The sequence below is a fragment of the Sphaerodactylus townsendi genome, linkage group LG01, assembly GCF_021028975.2.
Source record: "Sphaerodactylus townsendi isolate TG3544 linkage group LG01, MPM_Stown_v2.3, whole genome shotgun sequence".
Classification (NCBI taxonomy): Eukaryota; Metazoa; Chordata; class Lepidosauria; order Squamata; family Sphaerodactylidae; genus Sphaerodactylus; species Sphaerodactylus townsendi.
This window is the reverse complement of record NC_059425.1, coordinates 111,934,732-111,960,324: the sequence shown is the minus strand read 5'-3', so window position 1 is coordinate 111,960,324 and position 25,593 is coordinate 111,934,732. Positions and strand designations below refer to the sequence as shown.

At 40.8% G+C, this 25,593-nt stretch overlaps 1 protein-coding gene across 18 annotated transcripts in view; it reads right to left on the bottom strand.

Moving 5' to 3' along the window:
• The window catches only part of PTPRK (protein tyrosine phosphatase receptor type K), a 482,195-nt gene that overhangs the window by 364,670 nt on the left and 91,932 nt on the right, over window positions 1-25,593 (bottom strand). For all 18 annotated transcript variants that reach the window (XM_048491075.1, XM_048490937.1, XM_048490928.1 and 15 more), the window contains exon 2: window positions 2,213-2,335. In XM_048491075.1, the coding sequence (XP_048347032.1) occupies window positions 2,213-2,335 (123 nt within the window). The remainder of the gene's footprint in view (window positions 1-2,212; window positions 2,336-25,593) is intronic.

Here is a 25,593-nt window from a genome sequence, read left to right as displayed (position 1 = left end):
CAGGAGTGCCCTCAGCAGCCACCCCTCCAGCTCTTACCTCCTCTCTCCTGGCAGGTACCCCCAGCCCCTTGCCTAACTCGCAGGCTGAGGTGCACAGAAAGATACTACTTTGGTCTGGTAAGCCAGGGGGAAAGACTACATCACTTTTTGCACATCACTGGTGTGATCCAGAGGCTCTCTGAGTGTGTGCAAACTGTAGAATTGTGTGTCCCCAGGAAGCACAGGGGAGGTGGGAAACAACTTGAGGCACCTCTCAATTTCATAAGGTTCCCCTTTATTTACTTTAATATTTCAGCAAGCCTTTATTGGCATAACAACAGTACAACAACCCTTTATTTACTTAATTTACTTAATTTATATCCAACCTTTCTTTCCAGTCCAGTGGGTGCCCAAGGCCCTCTATTTTATCAAATAAGTTAGGCTGAGAATGCGCAACTGATCCAAGATCACTCAGTGAGCTTCTTTGGGGGAGGCTTTACAGGGGTTTCCAAAACAGTTGTTAGTGGGGCATTTTTTAAAAGCCCCAATCAGAAAAGAGGAAGAAATAGATGATAAAACTTCACATTGTAACCAACTATTAATAAGATCTCAGGTGGTCTGTAAAAAAAAATCTGTAATGCCTAAAGTCTTTATAAATGGGAAAGAAAACAGGAACATCTTGCAATCCTTAATGTTTATAAAGTTTGTAAAGAAATCTATAGAAAAGAATCATCTTGTGAACCAGGTTGCTATGGTATACTGTTTAATGTTGTCCACATAACTTGAATCTTCATAGCCTGCTTTACAGTGTGTCATATTCAGCTGAATTGTATTTTATATGGCAAAAATTTGATATCCCAAAGAAGAGAAAATGTTCCCTTGTCATTTTAATATTAAAAAATTGTTAGGCATTTCCAGTTCTTACATCAGTGACAAATATTCTCTACAAATGAGCAAAACCATTGGTTTCTAAAAGTAAATAAATAAATAATAGTGTGTATATTTTACATTGCATTTGGAAAATGATTTCCACCTAGTCTTTACCTAAAAGAAAAACAACTGATGTATAATTGTAGCCTTCGACAATAAATTGATGTAGAATTTTTAGTGTTTTTCTGTGATGTTTCAAGGTCATAGTTACTTTTGTGTAACTACTTTGAACTGGATTTTAGGAGACAGAAAGGGTATTTGTGGTTAGCAACCAATATTTATTTTTAAAAGAATTTAGCTGACAGTGAGAATGGTATAAATGTTTGCAAATCGCACCAATTGATCTTTATAACACTGAAAATGAGGATTAATGAGCACAAAACTATTGGAATGCTTTCAAAGTAATTCTAAATTTGCATGTTATTCTTGTACAAGTCCACTCTAGTCATATGCATGCTTGCTTGGGAATGTGGCACTAAGGCAGAATCTCACTGTGCAGTTGTGTGATCATCTAGCATACATACACTCTAATCTCATCCATGTTTACTCAGAAATAAGTCCTGCTGATTTCAGTTGAATTTACTCCCAAGTAACAAAGCAACCTTAGAGTTGTACTATTAATCCAAGGGCAAATGTGTGCATGACCAAGAACACTTTCCTGAGAGTTACCCCCATTAAGTAGATTTCTGGGCAGCACAGTCTGGGTGAAGGGGAGAACAATTTCAGTGCTAGCCCTGGGTGCCATTTTCTGAAGCTATACCGCTGGTGTACATTAAAAACTTACATAGGCAAGCCCTTATCAGTGTCAGCATCAAGTTTAATTTGAATCCAGCACCTTGTCTACTTAATCTCAGGTTTCGTTTGGCTTTTGAGAGCATGAGGATCTTAATATTTTATTGTATTTTAAAATGGAGAATAGAAGAATATTTTAAACAGATCTAAAAACTCATTAGGAACACAGGTGGAGTATAAATGGAGAAAACACTCATCATCATCATCATCATATTAATTTATGTTGATTTGGTACAAAAATCATAGAACTTCATATTGATTATGTATGCAACGTTAGACATTTTTAAGCAAGTGTTTACTTTGCTCCAGTTAACACAGATAGAATATGCACTTGCCCCAAAACTTGCTTACTCCTTGACAGCAGACTGCAGTTGAACAACAGCAATCTATGGCTCAACAGACTGCATCCCTCAAGTTTAAAAAAAGTCCCTCAAGTTTAAAAAAAGTAAGCCATCCTCCTTCCCAGGAAATAATGTTACTCTGATTGTTCAGCTATTTCAGCAACTCTTACCTGGAGGCATCTCAGGTGGCAAGTAGTGGGGCTCTTGAGCACTTATATGAACCCAGTCAAAATCATCATATGGGTCTTGATGGTAATCACAGGGCCCTGGGCCATCCTCAAAAGTGCAACCACCTAATAGAAGAAAAAAAACTTTTGTAATGGTCTTAAAATTTGAGGCTGCATTAAGGAAAATCAAAAAAGTATTTACTTTTCACCCACATTTTTTTCTTAATATCATGGCAGTCATGCACACAGTCCATGAGTTCCAGTACTAGGGGGTCTTTCCCTTGCTACCCTTCATTTCTTTTTCTATCTGAATAAACTCATTTATCACTATTTGCTTACTGTTTGTCTGCTACATACAAATTCCCTCAACAGGGCATTCTATCAGATTCAGAATTTACAGGCCAAGCAACTCAATCCCAAGCAGAATGCAGCCTGGTATTTACTTAAAGGAACGTATCAGAGCAAACTGAATTAAGGCTAAATTCCAAACATTCCTAACACCAACTTATATTCTGATTTAACAAACTCAAAACAGTGAAACATATTATTGCTTTCTGCACCAAAGTCTACATCTGCTGCTGTTGATTTATTAATCCAACACACAAAGCATCTCCAAATCCAGCAAAAATGGTGACAATAACAAGAAACAATGGAGACAAAGATTGTCAGATGGTTATTTCTGATCAACAGGTAAAAAATGTAATTGTTAAACAGAATGGGAGTTACAAGAAATGCAGCATTCAAGTACTATTTTAAGCATTAGTATCTCAGCAGTGTGCCCTGACCTTGGTAGCCCAGGCTAGACTGATCTTGTAAGATCTCAGAAGCTAACCAGGATTGATCCTGGGAAATATTTGGATGGCAGACCTCCAAGGAATACCAGGGATGTGATGCAGAGGCAGGCAATGGCAAACGACCTCCAAACATACCTTGTATTGAAAACCTTATGGGGTTGCTGTTAATTAGCAGTGACTTGACAGCAGAAAAAAAATCTCAGTGGTACTTTACGTAAAGACAGAGTAAACTTGTGTTTAAACTATGAATAAATTACAGCTGTTCTTCATGCATTCCCGATGATCATAAGCATAATTAATAAGTGTACTAACTGTAAGTTTTATTTTTTCACCACATTATTTTTAAATAACCTTTTTGAAAATGACATCCAGGTGGGTGTTAAAAAAATCTAATCATTAACAGCAGTGATATTACAGTTATGACAATTGTTACTACCACACAAAATTAGGAGGAACTCTCACCCAGCCTCCATTAAGCTGGTCAAAAATACACACATGATTAAACTCCACTGGTAAAAAAATAACCACAAATAGGCAGGAAATTAAAGGCTTATTTGTGAAAAGATGACAATGTTTTGTATACAGAAATATACAAAACATTTTAGAAAAATTTTGATATATTGTGACCTATGTTTCCAAGTTCCTTGAAGGCCTATTTATGTTGTTTATTTTACTCTACATATTTTGCCTTAGTTACTCATGTTTGGATGCATCCTGGTTAGATTACTGAAATATACTCTTCACAGGGCTACCTTTGAAAACCGTTTGAAAGCTCCAATTGACACAGGACACAGCAGTCAATTTGGTGACTGTCATAAGCTATAAAGAACATTTTCTGCCTTTCTTTAAAAAGCTACACTGGCTTCAGAATCACCGTTGAGCACAACCTTAACAGCTGGTTATTTCCTTTAAAGCCCCTGAACAATCTGAGAGAAGGATTTTTTTTCTCTTCAGTATGAGCCTGCCCAATAATTAACATCTACTGCAGAGGCCATTTTCTGTGTGGCCCCACTGGGACAGAGTCTGCTCTGTTACATTGCCTTGGCTATGGAACGCCCTTCGTGCAGTCAGGAGCCTGAAGGTTTCTTTTCTTCTGAATTTGATTCAAACTCAGTGGCCTCTCTCTCTCTCTCTCTCTCTCTCTCTCTCTCCCATGCGTGTGTTACAAAACAACATAAAAAGATTCACCAAAACCAATTAGCAATTATTACCTGTATAATATAAAAAGTAGTAATCTAATTTAAAAAATGTAGAGGAAAATGGAAAGAAATGTGGAAGGACTGATATCTTAACCATAATAAAAGGCTAAAGGATGGAATGTCACGATATTCCATCCCCTTCCCAGAGTAGTATCATGGCTCCCCGGGCCTGCAGACACCCTCCTGGCTCCCCACAACCCAACACCCCACCCCCAGCCAGTGCAGCAGTGATACCTTGTTGCCCACTACTCTCAAGGCCTGAAGAAGCCTTCCAACGTCCCCTCCACCCCAAAGGCCACCTGTGGAGCAGCGGAGCCTCGCTGGCTGTTGCTCCTGGATCCACAGAAACCCTCTCACTTCCCTCCAACTGGGCACCTCTGGGTCATGAAGCAGTGATACTTCAGTACTTGCTACTCCTCGACTTGACAGAAGACCTCCCACTCCCCCCCACCTCAACAGGGCACCCAGGTCTGCAGAGCAGCAGCACATTGCCACCCACACTCCCCAGTCTGGCAGAAGGCCTCCAACCTGCCCCCACCCCAACAGCTTGCCCCAGCCCTCACTTTCTGCCCACAAAAGCCCTCCTGCCTCCCCCATCCTAACACGGTACCTCCCCAGCTGTGGAGCAGCAGCACCCGGGCACCTACTTCTCCCTGACCCACCTCCCTCCCACCTAAATAGCCCTGGCCACCAGAGAAGTGGCACCTGAGCACCTGCTGCTCCTTGGGCTGAGAAGACTCCTCCTGCCTCCTCCCCCACATCTCAACCATCCCCATTCCCCTTACCTCACCTCAAGCCTCTCCTTTCCACCCTTTCCACCTCAGTACTCACCTTCAAACTCTCCACCCAAGCCACATCTTCTAACAATCCCCCACCCCAAGACTACCCATTCCACCCTTCCACCACCCCAGGCCTTCCCTTGCCATCCTTGCCCCACCACAGGCCTCACATTTTTACTCTCCCCCCACCCAAGTTTCTCCTACCTACCCTCTCCCCACCCAAGCCTCTCCATTCCACGCTCCCCCGTGCTAAGCCTCAGTCTGGCTCCCTCCTCTTACCCCACACCTCACCAACCTCCCCCACCCACACTTCCACCCTCCCCCAATCTTCACCTTCCGACCCCAAGCCAAACATTTCCAAACTCGACCATTCCCAGGCACAGACCCAGGACCATGTACTTGTGTTGGAAGCAGGGGGCCACTACACCCCCAGTAAAGCCCTTTATGTGTGGGAGAGTCCATCTAAGTCAAGATGGGGCCCAGAGCAGTTTTTCGATCTGGAAACTCTACGAGCAACCAGCTATGTGTGCCATTTGTATTTGCACTGAGGAGTAGCTGACGGGAGGAGCAGCACCCCAAAGCTGCTCTTGCTGTACCAGTGGATGGGGGCAGTGGCAGAGACCCCCATGGGGCATCGAGTGAAGGGGAACGCTCCATGAGTGACTGTGAGGGCAGTGGCCATGGGAGTTGCTGAGAATATCTGGGAAAGACTGGTGATGCCATGCTGGGCTGAGGGCCAGAGGTCAGTGGCAGTGGCCTCTGTGCAACAGCAGATGATGCCCAGAGGCACCAAGCAGTGCAGACATCTGGATGCGCCAAGCAGACACCCAAAGGCACCGAGGCAAACACCGAAGGTTGAACTGAACAGAGCCCTATCAGGCAGTGGAAGCCAGTAGCAGAGGCCTCTGTGGGACAGCAGGAGAAGGCGCCATAAGTGAGAGAGGAAGCGCCGACAGAGGGGTCTGAAAGGGGGTCAACTTCTGCTGAGCTTTGTCGAGCCCTCCTGGACTACACCATGCTCTTTCAGATTGGGCCACGGAGGCCAGTGGCAGGGGCCTCTGTGATGTTACTTGTACAGTTCGGGGCACCAGAATTTAAGAAGGATATTGACAAGCTGTACCGTGTCCAGAGGAGGGCAACCAAAATGGTAAAGTTCTGGAATCCATGCCCTATGAAGAGAGACTTAGGGAGCTGGGGATGTTTAGTCTGGAGAAGTGAAGGTTAAGGGGGGACATGATAGCTATGTTTAGATATTTGAAGGGATGTCATGTTGAAGAGGAAGCAAGTTTGTTTTCTGCTGCCTCAGAGACTAGGACACAGAGTAATGGATTCAAGGTGCAGGAACAGAGATTCCACCTAAACATTAGGAAGAACTTCCTGACTGTCAGGGCTGTTCAAAAGTGGAATTCCCTGCCTCAGGCTGGATGAACATTTGTCAGGAGTGCTTTGATCGTGTATTCCTGGATGGCAGGAGGTTGGACTTGATGGCCTTGTGGTCTCTTCCAACTCTATGATTCTATGATTCTATTCTGCCTTACAGGATAACTGTGGGGATAAGTATTCTTGCTGCCCTGACCTCCTCAGAGTAAGTTGCACAATAGAAATACAATGAAGAGTTGGGTAACAGGAACAGGCAACTTTAAGAGAACAGATGAACAACGGCAAACAAAAGTAGTAATTTAGGAAAAATGAACAGCAGAGCAAGAATGGATGCAATATCCTTTTTATAAAGCCAATGATGACCCTAACAAAAAAAAGTTATAATATTACATATGGAACAGATCTTTTCTAAAGAGAGCAACAGATATTAATCATATTACAAACTTAGTGACAGCTGTTTTCTCAGACTATATTTGGATTTAGAAATCCTTGAATGTATTGCTTAGCTTTGAAAATGAAAAGCAAGATCAGAATGATCATCTGTGATTATTGCTAAGACAATAATGTCTATCTATAAACTTGGTATATGACCATCTAAATAAAATGAATAGCATAAGTATGAACACAAGACAATCACCACTGTATAGGACAAGAGAAAAAATCTGCCTAGATAAAAATATTAACCCACTAATATAGAAAGGCTGCCTTTTCACAGTTTGAAAAGAGAACTACTTTGCTTGCTGTTCATTGAATTGCTACAACCAGTTTGTCAAAACCTGCTCTCTCAAAGGTCCTTTCCACATGGCAAAAGTAAACGAGCCCAGTGCAGCCCTGGGACGTTCGCGCGCCTCCGTGCAGGCGGCCCCAGAGCCAACGTGGCTGGGTGATGCACCTTTGTACAGAAGCACGCCTGCTGTGTTGCAACATAGCTGACCACAGACTACCCCTGCAGTCATACCGACGTCTCTGGATGTCAGTGCTCTCCTGCATGGCTATGCAGGAGAGGGCCTGGGGGTAGGAAACAATAGAACCGCGTCCGAGTAATGTGCCTCCCAAGCGGAGCTGTTTGCTTGGCAGCAGCTCCAACCCGGGCTTCCTAAAAAGAATCACAGATAACACGGTTCTTGTTTAAACCAGGTTGGAGCAGATAATGCAGGGCAGGCCCGATGCAGGGTGGGAACCGTGTGAAGTTCACACACACACACACCAGTTTAAACCCGTGTTTATTGGCCTGTGCAGAAAGGTCCAAAGTCCCACAAGCATACCATAAACATGAAAAGGGCAATGTGCGTGGGAAGGAGCAGGACAGAACATTTCTCCCCCTCCCTGCAATCACTGTTCCCACAAGGTAAGCACAGAGACTATAATTTTATGTCAAATATACAGGCTTACTATATCATCCTTCTGAGGTCAGTAAAATGAGAACCCAGCTTGCTGGGGGCAAAGTGTAGATGACTGGGGAAGGCAATGGCAAGCCACCACATATATATAGTCTGCTTAGTAAACGTAATGATGTGACCTCACCCTTCAGGTCAATAACAGCTCAGTGCTTGCTCAGGAGGACTACCTTTGACTTTACTGTACTGGTGATAGAAATGCAATTGCTGGATTTCATGATTATTTTTCACCACAAATATTTTTAAAGCACTACAAAGAATTTTAAGAGCAGGGTACTGACATTTAGTACAACAAAATGAAAAGAACATACCCAGGGTATACTAATGTTCTATCTAGTAGAGTTTACAATCCAAATTTGAAGGGAAGAAAATAATAATTTGTAGTTTTGATAAAATGACAACCAAGTATCTTGTAGAAACATGTAATGATCACGGTGTGGATCAACTGGATGAAAGATGTTGGCAAAATGGATTTCTCCTGCCTTCCCCTTCCTGCAACAACTTGCCGTTTACCCTGAAACATGTCTCTGAGGTCCAGCAGAGCCCTGCAAGCGAAATGCACCAAAGGGCAAGGAACAACAGCAACAGGGAATCAAATGAAATTTCTCCTGTTTTCTACAGGACGCCAGTATCTGTCGGACGCCATTGCGTGTTAGTTTTAATCTTTCTACTAGTTTTTATTTTATTTTACTGCTGCTTTTAATGGTTTTAGTTATTTTACTTGTATACGTGCATTTTTATCTGTATATGTGCATTGTATTGTACACCGCCCAGAGCCCTACAGGGATGGGGCGGTATAATAAATCGAAAAAAATAAATAAATAAAAATAAATAAATACAGATGCCAGGTTACAAACAGAAAAGGGGGATATGGGTGATTTTACTGTATTCCCCCTTGACTGCAACTCATTTTGCTTAAAAAGCTCTTCTAATCCTCAGAGAGGAGCTTCAGAACAAATGAAAGGCTGATCAGGGAAGAAAACATCCCAGCTTGTCAGCCTGTTTTTTGTGAAGTTTTTAAGTGCGCAAAAGGAGTAGAAGGGTGTATGCAAGCCAGCAGATTGTCTAAGCTCATCAGGTAACAGTTTGCTATTATAGCTGAACCATGTCAGTGATAACAGTAACTGCATTCAACACGGTGAACAAGCATCATGGTTGATTTGGATATTTTATTATGCATCAGAGTTTTATTTGTTTGTTTGTTTGTTTGTTTATAGTTAGCATTTACTCACAGTGTGTGGGTGGACAGGGAACCTAAAATGTTCTGGAGGAATGAGGAGAGAAAATAATTCATATAGGAATGAGTGGAGGAATTTCAAAAACAACCAGATGTTATTGCCAATGCTAGCCTGCTTTTCTAATAGCTACATCCAAAGTCAGGGGCAAATCCACCGCTGGAGGTGGCTCAGGGCACTTGCCCCGGCAGAGGTCAGATCTGCAAGTAGACAGCCACTGTGGCTTTGCAGATTGCTGCGCCAGCAACTTTCACTACCACTGTCACTGCCGGTGTAGTGGAGACATTCCACGGGCATGGCTGGGTGGCTTCATGGAGGCTTTGTTGTGTTTTTTGCCTCCCCGTGCCACTGGAAATCCCCCTTGGAAATGGCAGCTTAGCTGCATTACCACACCCAGGCACCCAGCCGTGTGGATGGGGCTGAAAAGTGCCTGAAATCAGTTCTGTGTTCACCTGTGTAAGGTTCTTTTCCATAGAAAGCATTGCTGTGACAAACTAAACAAAACAGCAATATGTTAGATTTTCTACTGAGCAGCTTTTAGTATTAGATTAACTGCCAATGATAGCAGATTGTGGGGAGGGGGGAATTGAGAAACATTCAGCCTTTGAAAGATGCAATGATGTTGTTACCAAAGGGCCTCTTTAATCTACATCTGTCATGAGAAATTTTAATACTCAAAATCTTGACATCTTTCAGATTAGAATAATACTATAATCACTCTACAGCAAAGCCGTCCATTTCTGTTGACACTAAAACAATAAATGAATAACTTTTTGTTTTAAGTTATTATCACTGTCTACGGACAAGCTTTTAGAGCAGCCGCTGTTTGCATGTAAAGTACTGTCATGTTGCAGCCAAGATCCCCAGTAGAGTTTTCAAGGCAAGAGACATTCAGACCTTTTGCCATTGTTTTCCTCTGCATAATGACCCTGGAATCCCTTTGTGGTCTCCATCCAAATAAATATGGCCAACCCTATTTAGCAACTGAGATCTAATGAGATTGGACTAGACTGGGTCATCCTGGTCTTGGCTGGGCAGCCATTACGTTTTTCAAGGCCCTAAATACCCTCAAGTATCTAAATATAAAGTACCAATTGGTGTCCTGTTGAGTCGTTTGGAATATGACTGATAACCACTGGTGTTCTTCAAAGCCCCATTAATAATTATTTTGATCAGCTCTAACTAGTGGTTATATTCGCACAAATAAATTCAGACAGTTATTGTACCTTGTCTTTGAAAAACCAGCATAGACAGAAGGGGGGCATTTACACTATACTCAGTAAATTGGATCTGCTTTACTACCCATTTCCATATGCTCTTTTTTTCCATCTTCCATTTAATTGGGTTCTTCTTCCCCAGTACCATAGCTCAGTGAATTAAGTGTTTAAAAAAGGTGATAGGTTATGCATATGTCTAGTCTGAAGTTACAATTGGAAACCCAATCAGTTTCTACCATTACCACCAAATAAAACTTTATAGGTAATTACGCTATAAACATTTAAATAAATTACAAGAAAGAAAGTGAAACAGATAGGTGGCAACCTTATTCCATGAACCAAATGGGTTTAATAAACCCAGAGAACAATTTATTGCATTGAAGAGTGAGACTGTTGAAAGAAAAGTGATATTCAGGACATTCTTTGAACGTGCCCATGCAACAGTGACCTCAGTCATATAGAACAAAACTAGGTGAAATAATAATTTAGGACATGTCATCTTTTCCAAAACAAATCTATCTTATATAGTACATTCATTTGGACAGAACTTATATAAATTGATTGGACTGTTATGTGTGATTCTCTTTCACAAAAAATGATAGTTAACAATAAGCAGGATTTGGTTTTGTTCTGTTGAGTAGAATAAAGTACAAGATGACTTAATTTTTATGAAGTTCTGTGCGAGTCATGAGATCATTATATACTGAGTTTACGCTGCATAGTAAAACCTAGAAAAAAGGAAAAGAGAGAACTCACTCGGGAAAAACTGAATGTGGTTGAACAATACTGCCAGCAGCCATAGAACTCCACTACTAGTTCCACTTGCCCAAGGGGGCTTTGTTCTTTTAAAGGCAGAATATATGCAGATGCACATCCACATCCCTACATGAAACTGCTTCCTGAAGAGACACAAGTCTCTCAAAGCAGTCTCCAAGATATCTCTGTTGTTCAGAGAAATAAGATATTTAAAAATCGCACTGTCCAAGTGCAAGCCCTCGGGCATACCTTAAGCCACTGGATCCCAGCCAATAACGGTTTCTATTTCCTTTTAAGAAAGGTTTGTGCAGAAATATAATGGCACAACTTATTCAAAGGAATATGATGAAATCAACAGAAAGAGAACTTTCTGTTCTCTATTATCTGTCTCATTCAAGATAGTTACACAGGTTCTTTGCTCCTTCAAGTAGTTCCTTTGCTTTTGAATTAATGCTCAACCCTCACAGAAACGTGAATGAAAAATAGCATGATATAAACATGAAATGTTGATCAGATGAGTCCACTGACCATTGATGACCCAATATATTAGTCATGTGTGCCCAAGAGCCTAAGGTTATCGATATCAGGGTGGATTTAAATCAAATCACAATTTAAATCACTAGTTAGTAAGACTAGATTTAAATCATGGTATTCTGCGTAATGATTCATTCTTGGTGGTGCAATCTTGATATTTACAACTAGATGAAGGTTTCATTTTTAGAATAATTGGATTAGTATTAGACAACTTTTTGGATTAGTTTTACTGATACTGGTTAAATTATCAGAAATATATAATCTAGTTCACCTCACAATGATTTAATAATTATCTACCTCCAGTTTTGTTCAGGCTCCAAGGCCTTGCATTTCTTTATTGCAGTGTTTGCATTTTGCATGAATGTCAGTCTTACCTATAGGTAGAGGAACTTCATTAAAATACTCCCAAACTTTTACAGACTGCTGTGATCATAGATTTTCTCCTCCAGGGAGAAAATAATATAATAAACCTCAGGCTATCCACAATGCCTGTGGAGTAGTCTTCTGTCAAAGACCTAACCTGGCCTTTAGTGTGGCAGCAACACCAAGTCATGGGCTCTGAACTAGAACTCAAGACACCAAAATATAGTTTTAAAGAAATTTATTTTAGAAAGGTAGTAAAACATGGGATTAAAAAATAACAGTGAAACACAAATCAGAGAACAATTTAGTTAAACCAAAAAAACAACAACAAGGCTATACATACCATAAAGAAATACTTGCAGCCAAAAAGGTACTAGATGTTTTTAGTACATGTGCAAAGTTGCAAAAGAATTTCAGGTAGAGTGGAGGTAAAAGCATAGAACAAAGAAGAAAGTAGTTGCTAACAATGATTAAACTAATTTATGGTTTAGGCTGGTCAAAATAGGTGATCATTGGTTAAGCAATCAGCATATTTCATATTTCATAGCATATTTCAATCAGAATATTCTAGATTATGAGCGAGCCTACCCCTCCTCTCTAAATTGAAACCTTTTCAAACACTCTCCAACTAGCCATTCCCAGCTTGTTGAAATTAATGAAGATGACTTTATCTCTCTAACAAGCACAGTGACCTTGAAGAGAATGAACTCTCATTCCCAACTAACAGCACCTGCTTTTTGGGCTTTCTTAGCTCATGAGAAAGGCAAAAGGATTTTATTAGGCCTTTAGCAAACAAAACAGATTGTCTCTTAACATCTGCTTAAAAGGTTTCACTTTCATTTTTATGACTTTCACCTGCCTCCTCACACTTAGCTCCTTGTGCAGCTCTATCCACTCCAAAGAGTCTTCTATTTTTCCAACTTCTTGAAACTTAGAGGTAAAGGGTTGATTCTGTGCACTCGAATTTGCAAAGGAAAAAGGAAATTAAGATCTATATGTTTATTTTATAACATTTTCCCTTGAGTAAGAAACATGTTATCTCTGGAGACACAAATTCACCTCTGGAAAAGCATAACATTGTGAATGGATTAATGGAACTCATTTATCAAAACATTTGGTACATAATTAAAAACTAACCCTTATTTCATGATGAATAACCTTGAGACTGTAATGGAGTATAATATATATTAAATATAAAACTATTCAAGCAATATTTACATAGATTTTCCCCCTCAAAAAGCATTTTTTGTTTTTTTTAAAAATCAGATTTATTTTTTAAAAATCTGATTTTTCACTATTTTAATTGAGTTTTACCCACCCTTATCCATAGGATTGTCAGCTCTGGGTTGGAAAATACCTGGAGATTTTGGGAGTGAAGCTTGAAGAGGGTGGTGTTTGAAGAGAAGAGGAACTTCAATGGGATATAATGCCACAGAATCCACTTTCCATTTTCTGCAGGTGAACTTATCTCTATTGCCGGGAGATCAGTTGGCAATAGCAGGATATCCACAGCTATCACCTAGAGCAGGGGTAGGGAACCTGCAGCTCGCCAGATGTTCAGGAACTACAATTCCCATCAGCCTCTGTCAGCATGGCCAATTGGCCATGCTGGTAGGGGCTGATGGGAATTGTAGTTCCTGAACATCTGGAGAGCCGCAGGTTCCCTACCCCTGACCTAGAGTTTGGAAATTCTAGCTATCAAGCATGAATTGCTCAACCAGATCACCACCTACTTATTCAAAACATGTTTTTGATTTTGCTTAAATTCTGCATTCCAAAAAGCTTAAATTTTGAATTTTAAAATGTTAAAAAATATGCATATATGAATGCTTTTCTTCTTTAAAAAAGTGTGATACAATATATGCAGCATTAGATCTGGACTAGAAACACCTATTTTGATCATTCCAACCCTTAATCTCAGAATGAAACTTCACTAAGCAAATCACAATGTATGACACCTAATTACTTCATAGGAGTAGTTGACAATTTCAGCCTCAGAATATCTTCTCAGAGAAAGTATAGGATACAAATGTGTGTTTTTTCACACATACACACTTGTGAAATAATTGACCAAATTCAATTGATTTAAGTAATTGACCAAGATCAAATAATTGACCAAGATCAATACATTCAATAATTGACCAAATTTCATTTGGCAATCTCACGAAATGTAAAGGTACATTTTAAAAGATATTTATTTAAATGTTACCATATTAGATTACCCCACCCCCCACCCCCAATCTTTCTCAAAGCACTTCATGAGATAGGAAGGCTATGGAAAAGTGACTTGATCAATGCTTCAATAGGGGTTTCCCACATCTAATCCCAATATTCCAACAGCTCAAATAACAGATGCCCTCTCAAATTTAACAGCAATTCACATGATCCCAAGTAAATAAAGATAAGGCAGCAATCAAAGAGTAAGACAGATTTCCAGCTCAGAAACATTAAATGTTACATCTTGTTTCTTCAAAGAGGTACTAAAAATCACCCAGCTCATAAAACAATACTAACTGCAACAAACAGCACTGAAAGCAACACGAGAAAAAAACGACCTACAGATTACTTTGTCTCTTAACTTTTCATTTGGTCTCTTCACGAGTTCTTCTGAGAGAATTCTTATTCTTTAGTGACCATTACTGAAATAAGCAACTCATGTGAAAATCTGGGCAGAATGCCAGCTAATCAGAAATTAATATGACAAATTATCTATGACATGGCATATCTGATGCATATTTTATTTCAAGCCAGATCCATGCCTTCAATCCATAGCTGAGGTTAAAAATAACCCTGCAATTTATGAAAAGTTGATGAAAGCACTGATAGAAATGGGAGGTGCAGAGATTTTATATAACACTCCGCACAAAGTAAACCTAAAGTTATTTTCATTTGCATACAATTTCCAATAGTGAAAGACACTCACATGATACACTGTTTTTTCAACATGTTGAATATTCCCAAAAGATGGGGAAACAGTGTAACATGTATCAAACAACAGCAAATACACACCTCAGTTTACTGATTCACAATGTATGGATACTTTTACATTTACCAAAGGCTAACCTGTGTCTTCCTCGTATCTAGTAATTCTCTCATTCACTAAAGACAAACATCACACATAATGAACTGATTTCACATTCAAGCAATATCTTCATTAGTCTAGTGCAGGGGTCTGCAACCTGCGGCTCTCCAGATGTTCATGAACTACAATTCCCATCAGCCCCTGTTAGCATGGCCATGGAAATTGTAGTTCATGAACATCTGGAGAGCCGCAGGTTGCAGACCCCTGGTCTAGTGTACCGTTGTACCAATGTACCGTTGAAGGATGTCAAAAGCATTTTAGACAAGTTTGGCCAAACTTCTTACTGTGGAAAAATTTGCTCATATCCTGATTAGCGATGGCAGAAAAGAAACTAGAAATTGACTCTTTTAGTGTATTGTTTGTTTGCAAGTCACATCTTCATCAGCACTGCACTGAGGATGAAAGGGATTAATATTTTGCTCAACATAAGTATGCAACAGGATCTCAGCTTTACTGCACAGTTTGCAAAGCCCATTTAATCTATGTCTGCTTGTTTCTGTTTCAAGATGATCAGTGGAGAATGTCAAATAGTCTTATCGGAAACTGATTACATTGGTGCCAACATTAATTCGCATTTTCTGATCAAAACCTAGCTACTCCTCACAAGCAATTTCAAACTAGCCTTAAAAATCTGTAGCAATGAATTATCCTGTGTGTCACACTTCAATGAGAGGGTCAGTCACAATCCCCTTCAGTAGAATTGTCTTTTTATAAGCAGGTTGCTTTGTTAGTCTCAGTGTGATTAAATAATAATTTCCTTTAAGATTTTTTAAAAATGAAATTATATTGTCTGAGATCTAACAAATCACATAAACAATTTTCTCATACATTTATATGACCATGTGAGGTAGATTAGGCTGAGAGACCTGGCAAGTTTCCATGGCAGAGTGAAGTCCTAGCCTGACACTCTAACCACTGCTCCACACTGACACTTAGATTGCCCTGGGATGCAGTTTTATTAGAGAATGTGGGAGGCTGAAGTTGGGAAAGCATAAACATTTCCTTTTTGTTTATGTCACAATACTGCATGTTCCCTGGGATTCCAGCCATGAAGAAAATGCTATTAATTTCAAATGTGGTTAAAAGTTTAGTTGAATCATATCTGTGCACATCCATAACAATAAAATGTTCACTGCAGGAGGAACAATTCCCACCATTTGTTTATTTGTGTGTTTGCTTTATTAGATTTAATATGCAAGGAATTCAGGACAGTATTTGTCTACTTTATCCTCACAACACTACCTCTGAGGTAGATTAAGCTGACAGAAAGTGACAACAATCTTCATGGCTGAGTGAAGGATTTAAACTTGGATCTTCCACATTCTAGTTCAGCAAACTACTATGCCACACAAGCTCACTTTTACTGGCGCATTGGTTTAAGTGGAAAAGCAGAAATAACCTAGAGACTCATCAGCATAGTAATGACATTTTCCCAAGACATATCATGTAGCTGAAAGGTTAGAAAAGAACCCTCTGGAACTCTCAAGAACTCCTGCAAGTAGAGCTCAGTTTTCCTACCACCTCCTTCTGGATCTTAAGAGCAAAACCACGAGGAGGAGGGAGGAGGAGGAGGAGGAGGAGGAGGAAGTTGGATTTATATCCCCCCTTTCTCTCCTGCAAGGAGACTCAAAGGGGCTTACAAACTCCTTTCCCTTCTCCCCTCACAACAAACACCCTGTGAGGTAGGTTAGGCTTGTAGACAAATCACAGTGGATTCAGGCAACCCATCCCATTCAACATCAGCTGCAGATTATTTTAATTTTTGCAACAACAAATAGGGGTAATTGAAAAGCAACTCAGTTTACTAAGTTAGTACAAAAAACCCTCTTGGGGAAAGAATGAAAAAGAAGCTTTTCAGTTTACATTCATCAAGACAAAAATGCAAATTATTTCAGTGGTCAGCATGGGTCCTGGAGCTTGTATTCCCTGTCACTACACATATACAAAAATACTTCAGTTTGCAATTGCAGACAGCCTCAGATATACAACACTAAGCTATTTTCTTAGTTTTACTAAACTCAACAGCAGAGTGACGAATCAAACTGATGAAATAGAAAGAAATATAAAGAAAATGCTTCATAAACTGCAATAACCCCCAAACAATAAAACCTGTTTAAGACTGTATAAAAATCAATATTTAATAAACTGCTACATCATGCATTGGAAATATGGCACAGAAGAGAATGTTTAAAAAAAGGATTAAATCCATACTTTGGCTTTCAAAGCTCACTATTTGTTACATTAAATGTTCCCTGTTAACCAAAGTCTATTAAAAATATAAACCATGAACTCAAGACACCTATCTCTTGCCTATGCACATTTTCCTAAGTATGAGCACAGCAATCCAGATGTACACAAATTCTAGGAGAAATGTACACAGGAGGGTACAGGTACAACATGCTCAGTTGAAAGTCAGGCAGTGCTCCCAGTATGCTTAGAGTTGCCATCTAATCAAGTTGGCTGGCCGCAACATATGTTGCCTATACAGCACTGATAAAAAAAAAATTATGTTGACAGTTGCACTAAACTTCACTAATACCTATCTGTCAAACACATTTATCTATTTTTAAGTAAATTTATGTTTCAGCCAAAAAAACCCAACCACTTGCGGGAGGGAGATATCTGAACTGGGATTTCCAGTTCATTCTCTTACTTCTCTCAAAACTTTATTAGTTAATATTTGGGAAATTAAAACTTTTAAACATTAATTTATATTTAGGCCATCTCAATATGACATAGTCTGTGGTAAAGTGCTGGACATGCAGGCCACACTTCTCAAACCTGTCATTATAACTAGATACAACATTTTCATACATCTGTATCATAAATATGCCCATTTTCTTCATTCAAATGTCAGCTGTAAGTAGGAATTACCCTGTCCATAATAAGTAGGGAAAATAAATACTTTTCATGGTATCTGGGCTTGCTGCTAAGTAGCCTCTCTCTTGTTGGTTTATATTGTAAAAGTTGATTCCACAAAAAGCAAAGACATGTCATAACTGGAAGTGTTAGAAATTAAAATCCCCTATACCTAACCTCTAGGCTCAAAATTACCCATACATGCTTCGCATGCTGCCTCTGAGTTACTATCTTGCTGGTGACACAGTGATATCACAGACACATTTCCTGACACAAAGGTTTGTTCACAATTGAATCTCCTCGGCATTTCTGATATTTCTTAAAGCTGAGTTTCTGGATCCATTAATCCCCAAATGTAAAAAGAAAAAAATAGTTTTAATACTAAAAGAACACAAAGGAGCCTGGCTAGGGATTAGAATTAGAACACCCACCCACCCCCCGCCGCTTGCTTGATAGTTAAACTTCATGTATTCTGTCTGTCACTATACTTTTCTGGTTAATGATACCAATCCATGAACAATATTTCTATTCTCAGGTAGACCAGTAGAATCAAATCAGATTAATTAATGGACATGTCATTGCTACTCCATTCCTGGTACTTAAATGATCACTTCATATTTGGATTATTCCATTCAACAGTGCTATAACGGATAGCAAAATGGAGAGGGTGAAGAAAAAAAGAACACACTCTTTGTACCTGAAACAGAAGGCATTTCATGTAATGCTGATGACAGACTGAAAAATATTGATAGGTAGAATCAGTCACTTGGATCACAAGTTCTGATAAAGGATAGTTACATATATCACACATTCACATGGAAAGCTGTGAAGTCACATATTAGCAGAAGTTTAGGAAAGAGAATTTGAGAAGTCCTGAGGTCCATTGCTCTAGGTTAGATTAGCATATTTCATAGTTTATCCACAAGCATGAATATAAAAGCTTGCTGCCAACTCCAACCCGCACCACAATGACACACACTGGCACTGTAAAATAACAGATATAAGCATCTCTCACCAGCAGTCTCCAGTGATTAGCTGAGGAAAAAAAGTGTCATTCCAATTTTGGAAACAATGTCTCTTGGCCTCAGGGTTAAAACTATCAAGGAGCTGCTGAAGTACAGAATACTAAAAAGTAAAATGTCAGCTAAAATGCAATGAGTAAAAAGTCAAGGGACCCAACTCAGACAACCTCATAGACTTACCTCTGCCTGGGGCAGTTATAGCATTTTGACATTCATCTCTGGTAAAAAGGAATGAAGATGACACAAATTTAAAAGGTGCTTGCTGCTATGAGCTAGACTTATTTAAAGTTGAGTTGTGAGAAAATGCTTTAATGACTGAAAAGGCTATTTTAAAAAAATGTTGTTGGATGTTGGCATAGAAAGGAAGGGATCTCCTCATACAAATAGGTACTGATTGCCAGAGAGAGAACCATACGAGTATTTGCAGCACGAGAAGGGGAGGAAGCAGTCCGAGGGTGCAGAAGGAGACACAGAAAACCCCACTGAGTGAATAAAATTTGGCCACAGCCAGATGGAAAGGTCGTGTGCCTAAATGGACAGGGCAATGCTGAGGGGGAACCCCTAAGGACCCCCATGGTCCCACACAGGTACTGGTCTGTCTTGGACTGGTGAAGTCATATGCTCGTCCCCTTCTTGTTGACACATGAGCTGTGGCATGCCAGATAGGGGCTGGCCCAGGCATACTGACTTGGCCATTTGGCCTGCCACCTGCCCTGTTGCTAGGGGGCCCAAAGTCCACCCGCCAGTGGGTGATTGGGGTGGGGCCTGTTGCTCCAGTTCCCCCCAGATGCTGCTGGAAAGGCCCTCAACTTAACTTGGTTGCTGTGGGCCACCCCCGTAACTGGACACCAGGCACCTGGGGCCCAAGCATCTTGGAGCTGGCTGATGGTTGCCAACTGATCCCATCCCCCAAGATCTCTAACTGGTGGCCACTCACAGGGACGCCACTGGGCCCAGAGGCCCTGGAAACCTTGGCTGGTGCTGCTCCTCCTCCGCCCCCCCCCCCGACTAAGGGAGGCCCTCTTCTTCCCGCTGGGGGATCATACCACAGGGACCTGTGCAGAGCGACCCTTGGGCTTTGAGCTGGGCAGGCTCCCCCATCCCCACTAGATGGTAGAGGGCCCCTCGAGAATGTGTGTAGTGCAGCCCATGCTGGGTCAGTTGTGCTTCTTCCACCCTTGGTGCCGCTGCTAGCCCCTGCTCTTACGATGCCTGGTGCTGCCTGTGGCCTAGGGGGTACTTGCGTGGGCTGCCCCTACTGCCCATGCTACGCAGCGCTCCTTCCCCCGCTGCAGTTTCTTTGCTCTTTTCCCTTGAATCTCCTGCTCAAGCTCCAAAAAGAAAAGGGAGGGATCCTTGTTACCACTGGGCCTAATGCAGCAGGCCCCTTGTCGTCCTCCCTTGTGTGCCGCTCAAGATTGTACTGGACCCAATCCACCAATTCCCAATCACTTGCTGCTGAAAGTCTGCTGCTGCTATCTTGTTCAATTCAGGCCTCCTTCCATTGCCTAGAGGAACTAAGCTAAAAAGTTGTTTTTTTCTGCTCCATGTGGCCTGATAAACAGCTGCCAGGTGACATGAGGGAGACAGAAGAAAAGCCATCGGAGCTCGGATGAGAAGAGGCACAGGATGGCCCAGCCTGCCATCACAGCCCCACCTCCTCCAGGCACATCATTCACTTGAGCCGGCAGCTGGGCAGCCCAGCCCCACGCTGGGCTGGATGCCGGTGCTGAGCTTATCCCTCTTCCTGCCCCACCCCTGGACAGCAACGGCAGCCAAGGTAAATCTTAGCCGCTCTTTGTCAGTGATCCCATATTAATCTATCAGACTGTCACACGTAGCCATGTACATTAAGTATCAAGAGATCTGTATTTAATGCTTCCTTCCTCAAATGACCCAACCTTATTGTTTATCAACAATGTAATCACTCAGACAAATGCAAACATTCCCAAACAAGAAATTCCATCCAATTTTGTAGTCATAAAAGGCCAAGAGCAGAATGTGAAGGTTCCAAGAGAGAAAGAACACCTTCAACAATGGAGTCATAGATCGCTCTCTTTTTTCTCCCCATAATGTAGAGAACTGAATTGTAACTGCTATACAATACTAGGATCTTAATAACATCCAGAGAAAGTGGCAACTAAGCAAATTTTAAATTCATCTCTCTTTCCTTGCAACAAAGTGACCCACTTTAAAAAAACAGAAAAAGGAAGAAACCTTAACAAAGTGATAGTTACTATCTGTGCTCACTGTTTTAATATAAACAACATAGTTCTCACATTATGGGTTGGATCATACAAGGCATGAACAGAAGGATCATGTGGATCCTCCTTGAATACTCCTCCCTTATGCCAGCACCTTTTTCATCACAAAAAGCTGGTTCCAGAAAAAAATAACGAAAAGCAGTAGCATTTCACAGGAGCAGAAAAGCACCAACACAGACTCAGAGAAAAGAACCATCTTAAATTCCTTTCAAGAACTGGTCACTTGGTAGATGACAAAGGTTTCCTGTGCTGGAACAACTTTAATCTTTGAAACAGGCATTTTTGCAAGAGATACCATGAGGTGCCTTACCAGTTACCTATGCTATCCGGAACACACACTATTTTCAGCCACCCAGAAAGAGGAGACATGTCTCAATTTGTGCGTGTGCGTCATGACATGTTTGCAAAAATCCAAGATCTGTCCATGCACTTCGTATGGCATGAAAGGGTTACATGCAAACCTGCTAATAAGTCCATCACCATCCACAGTTTTAGTCTGGGGACTGATTTGCAGGAGTATGACTTCAGATTTGGTATACAGAAAGATTGTGAAGTACCAGAAAACATTAAACCACAGCTGGACTTCAAAAGAAAATATGTACAATGGTCATCTGGAGAGACTTGCAACTTGACAAAGAAATAAAACTAACTCCAAACCCGCATTTATGCAACATGCCCTCTCCCTGCACAGAATATTAAGCAGTCTGGATCCAATTACTCTTCTGACAGGCTTGTAAAAACACCCTACCCATATAAGTTAATAGATCATAATTCATAGTGATAGCTCTGTGCAAACAATAGACATGTATGTTGCTTAGCAATGCTCAAGAGTTTAACCACCTTAAATCACTAAGTCTGTGAATGAAAAACAAATGGGTCTGTTTTATAGCCAGATCTGCAGTTTCAAATTTAAAAGTAGAACATTTACTAGAAACATTAGTAGTAAATGAAGGTTTTAATCTTACAGTGCTGACACTTTCAGTCCAAGTAACGAACCAAGGAAACTACTCAGACATATGCATTTCTGATTTGGTACAGAGCATTTAATCTTTTTAAATGTACACATGGTTTCTACTGGCCAAGAGAAATGCTTTTGCTAGGAGCATAAAATGGACCTAATCTAATTCAAGCTGTATTCTTTTGAAGCTCTTATTCAGAAAAACATACAAAAACAGCTACATAAACAGGAAAGGTTGTGCTATTTTACAGAAATTTTGCATTCTAAGGCAAATTTTGTACATTATTCAAGTTATGCCTAAAGACCCACAAAACTGATCTTTGCTCATGGCAAAGATCCATGCTCTCTTCCCAGTTAATACTGTAGCCCCTTCCAAAAACCACTATTGAGGGCCAGGGAACCATCACAAAACTAGATATTCATACAAACCACCAATTTTAAAAATTTCCCCTTACTACAGGAGCAATTCGTATCAGGGCAGATACAACATTAAGAAAAAGAAGACAGGGCCTCACCAACTTCAGTTCCTTGCTTCCTTAACAGTAACAATAGGGCAGAAGGAAATGGCCATCCCAGACTTACTATCAGCAGTAGTGTAGCACCAAGGGGATGGGGGGGGGGGTTCACGACACACCAGACATGCAGGGATGTGGCAAGGGCATTCTGGAGGCATGGCAGGGGCATTCCACGGCGGGGACAGACGGGGCATGGCAGGATGCACATGTGCCCCGGGTGCAGTTCCCCCTTGTTCCGCCCCTGACTATTAGCCAAAACTTGCAGGCTGTCACCTCCCTCCTTAAACAATCCTAGTCTTCCTGGACCTTAGCTAAGTTCCTTCCTACACTCATAGCTAGAGGACTTTTCCACCACATTTCTCTTAAAGATTCAGAACCTTTTTCCAGGGCACATCCTGTGGCTGCTCTTGGAAAAATCTAGAAAAACAGAGTGAGGTATATTGCAAATATGAAAAGGTTTGCATTGGCCAATTAACTCTTGTGGAAATAACTGACCAGAGACTCACACAGGAAACAGAACTTGATACCCAGCTTCTAATGGTAGTAGTATCTGATGGAGGGTCTGATATGACTTTTATGCTATAGATGAAGGTAAGGGTCGCTGACTTGATCTATTATTTGATGCAGGCTTTTGGGTAGGTTCACGTAAAGTGATCCCATGATGATCTAAGCAGAGCTGACTTTTTACTGTGCTTTTCCTGCTAAAGCAAGAATACTTTATCTAGAAATATGGCAGCAATTTTTTTTTGCTTTTTTGTTCTGGTGCAATAAGGATGTGTATGCATGTGTCCAACCATATAGGCCAGTGGTGGCAAACCTATGGCACTCCAGATGTTCGTGGACTACAATTCCCATCAGCCCCTGCCAGGGGCTGATGGGAATTGTAGTTCATGAACATCTGGAGTGCCATAGGTTCGCCACCATGGATATAGTCTGTTTCTCTATATATATAGTGTACAAATACTGAAGTCCTAAGCGCATTCACTAATAAGATCCATTGAGCTCAACTGGATTTACTTTTTAGTCAACAACCTACTTAGAATTACACTGTGAATATTTCATCCTTCCACCATTAGATAGTATGAGGAATCTTCCTCCTCAATTTTTCTTCTGTAAAAAACCACATACATTTATGGTAATCTAGCAATAACAGTTTATCATCTGCCTATACAAGAGGGTAAGACTGAATGGTATGATCAAATAGTTCATGTCTTGAGTGGAAGAAGGTTTTTTTCCCCAAAAGTGATGTCACACTGTCACTGGCAGCTGTCTGCCATGCCTTCCCAATCTTTCATTGTTTGCCAGACAGGGACTTTAAAAAAAATTCACAAACAGAAAAAAACCCCAAACTCTAAGGTGTTTGGAACTGGCAGTGGAGGCCATACCCCCCTCCCTTTAAGAGAACTGAGTACGGTACAAGCATACTGAACCAAGGACAGAGACTCCTCTTAAGCACATTTAAATGACAGCTGTTAAGAAACTAATTATTGCACTAGAGTGCTCTTAGTGTTGAAAGGGATAAGGATAGAGCAAAAGATCAGAGATTGTTTGATCCTGATCAACCCTAACCCACCTGGTCCCCAGCCCTCTGCCCTATCAGCCCCACTGGGCACCAGCCACCACTTACTAGTATGCAGAGTATGGGTTTTTATAACTGATTTTGCTTACTGGAAAACAAGGAATGCTTCAACCATTTTCACACATGAATTTAACAAAGAGACAGTGTGAAACAATACTTAAACTGCTGGACAATGCCTAGATTGGGGTTCCGTTCAAATTCACTCAGAGTTCACTGGCTTTTCACTCAACTACAAAGTACACTGCAGCACTCTGCCCAAACTGCTGTCCTTCAGCCAAATCTGTAATGTAAATGCAGAATGTTATTCTTGAAGCACTTTGTAGAGTAAAATACAAAAATAGCACATTCTTGAAATGATGCATGTAAAAGCCACAAAGGTGAGAATGTACATTCTGTTTCATGGTGAGAAATAGGACATCCATACACAACACAAAAGAACCCCTCCCCCAAAGAACATTAATAGACTTTAGCTGAATTTAGATCATACTTAAGCATGGAATTAAGGAAAAATGTGTAACTCCTTTGCTTATTTTTGGTCTCAGATGTGCATTGGCCTCCTGCCCGTGCCCTAATCAGGCTTTAAATTCCAATTACTTGAAGGGAGGGGATCCTGCCTAACTTGTAAACAGAAACTCATAAGACATGGATAAAATTTTAACCAAGATGTAAGAAAGGAGAGCACCATTATTTTGTGCATTATTGAAGATGGCACTTTGATACAAGAGCATTTATGTATTTTTGTATTTGTAAAAAAATGTATTTTTACTTCCAACTTTTCAAACAGTTAAGGAGATCAGGGCCAGAAGCACTAGGCCCAGGGGGGACATTCCATAACAAAGAAGGTCAAGCTTGCTTTGTTCTAGGGTGGAGGGATACACAATCTACTAACACCTTTATGTAAAACAGAGTATAGCCTTCAACAAGAAAAAAAAAGATTTGTTCAGTGGTCACAGAAGTCTTGAGTAATAAATTCATAACAACCCTTCCACAGGAAAGGTCTGTAATTTTCCATTTTGCAAAGGAATAGCTAGAGAAAGAGATATAGACTTGACTGAACAAAGCTGCATAAATAGTAGTGGTGGGGACAAGGAATAAAGAACTATGATAAAAGTTTCAAACAGGCATCTGATGATTTTCAGATTATACACTTAGTCAATTCAAATTAATTGTGAGGCATTCTTGGCCAGCAATAATCTTTCCCAAGGCTCCTGCTTCCTCTCCCCGTGGTCGAGGCTGGGATGAGAGGGGCTCACCTCAGAATGGGCAGGAGAAAAGATTCTTGCCCAACTCTCTCTGTCCCTGGCAGGAAGATCACCCAGTTTCATAGGTTTCCATTGCCTGCTTCATCCCTGGCTTGACCTCTCCCTCTTTATGGAGATTTCTCACCCCTTTTTTCCTCCACAGCCAACCCTATCCCTGTGGTCACCTCTGAACCCTACCTTCAGGGCTCT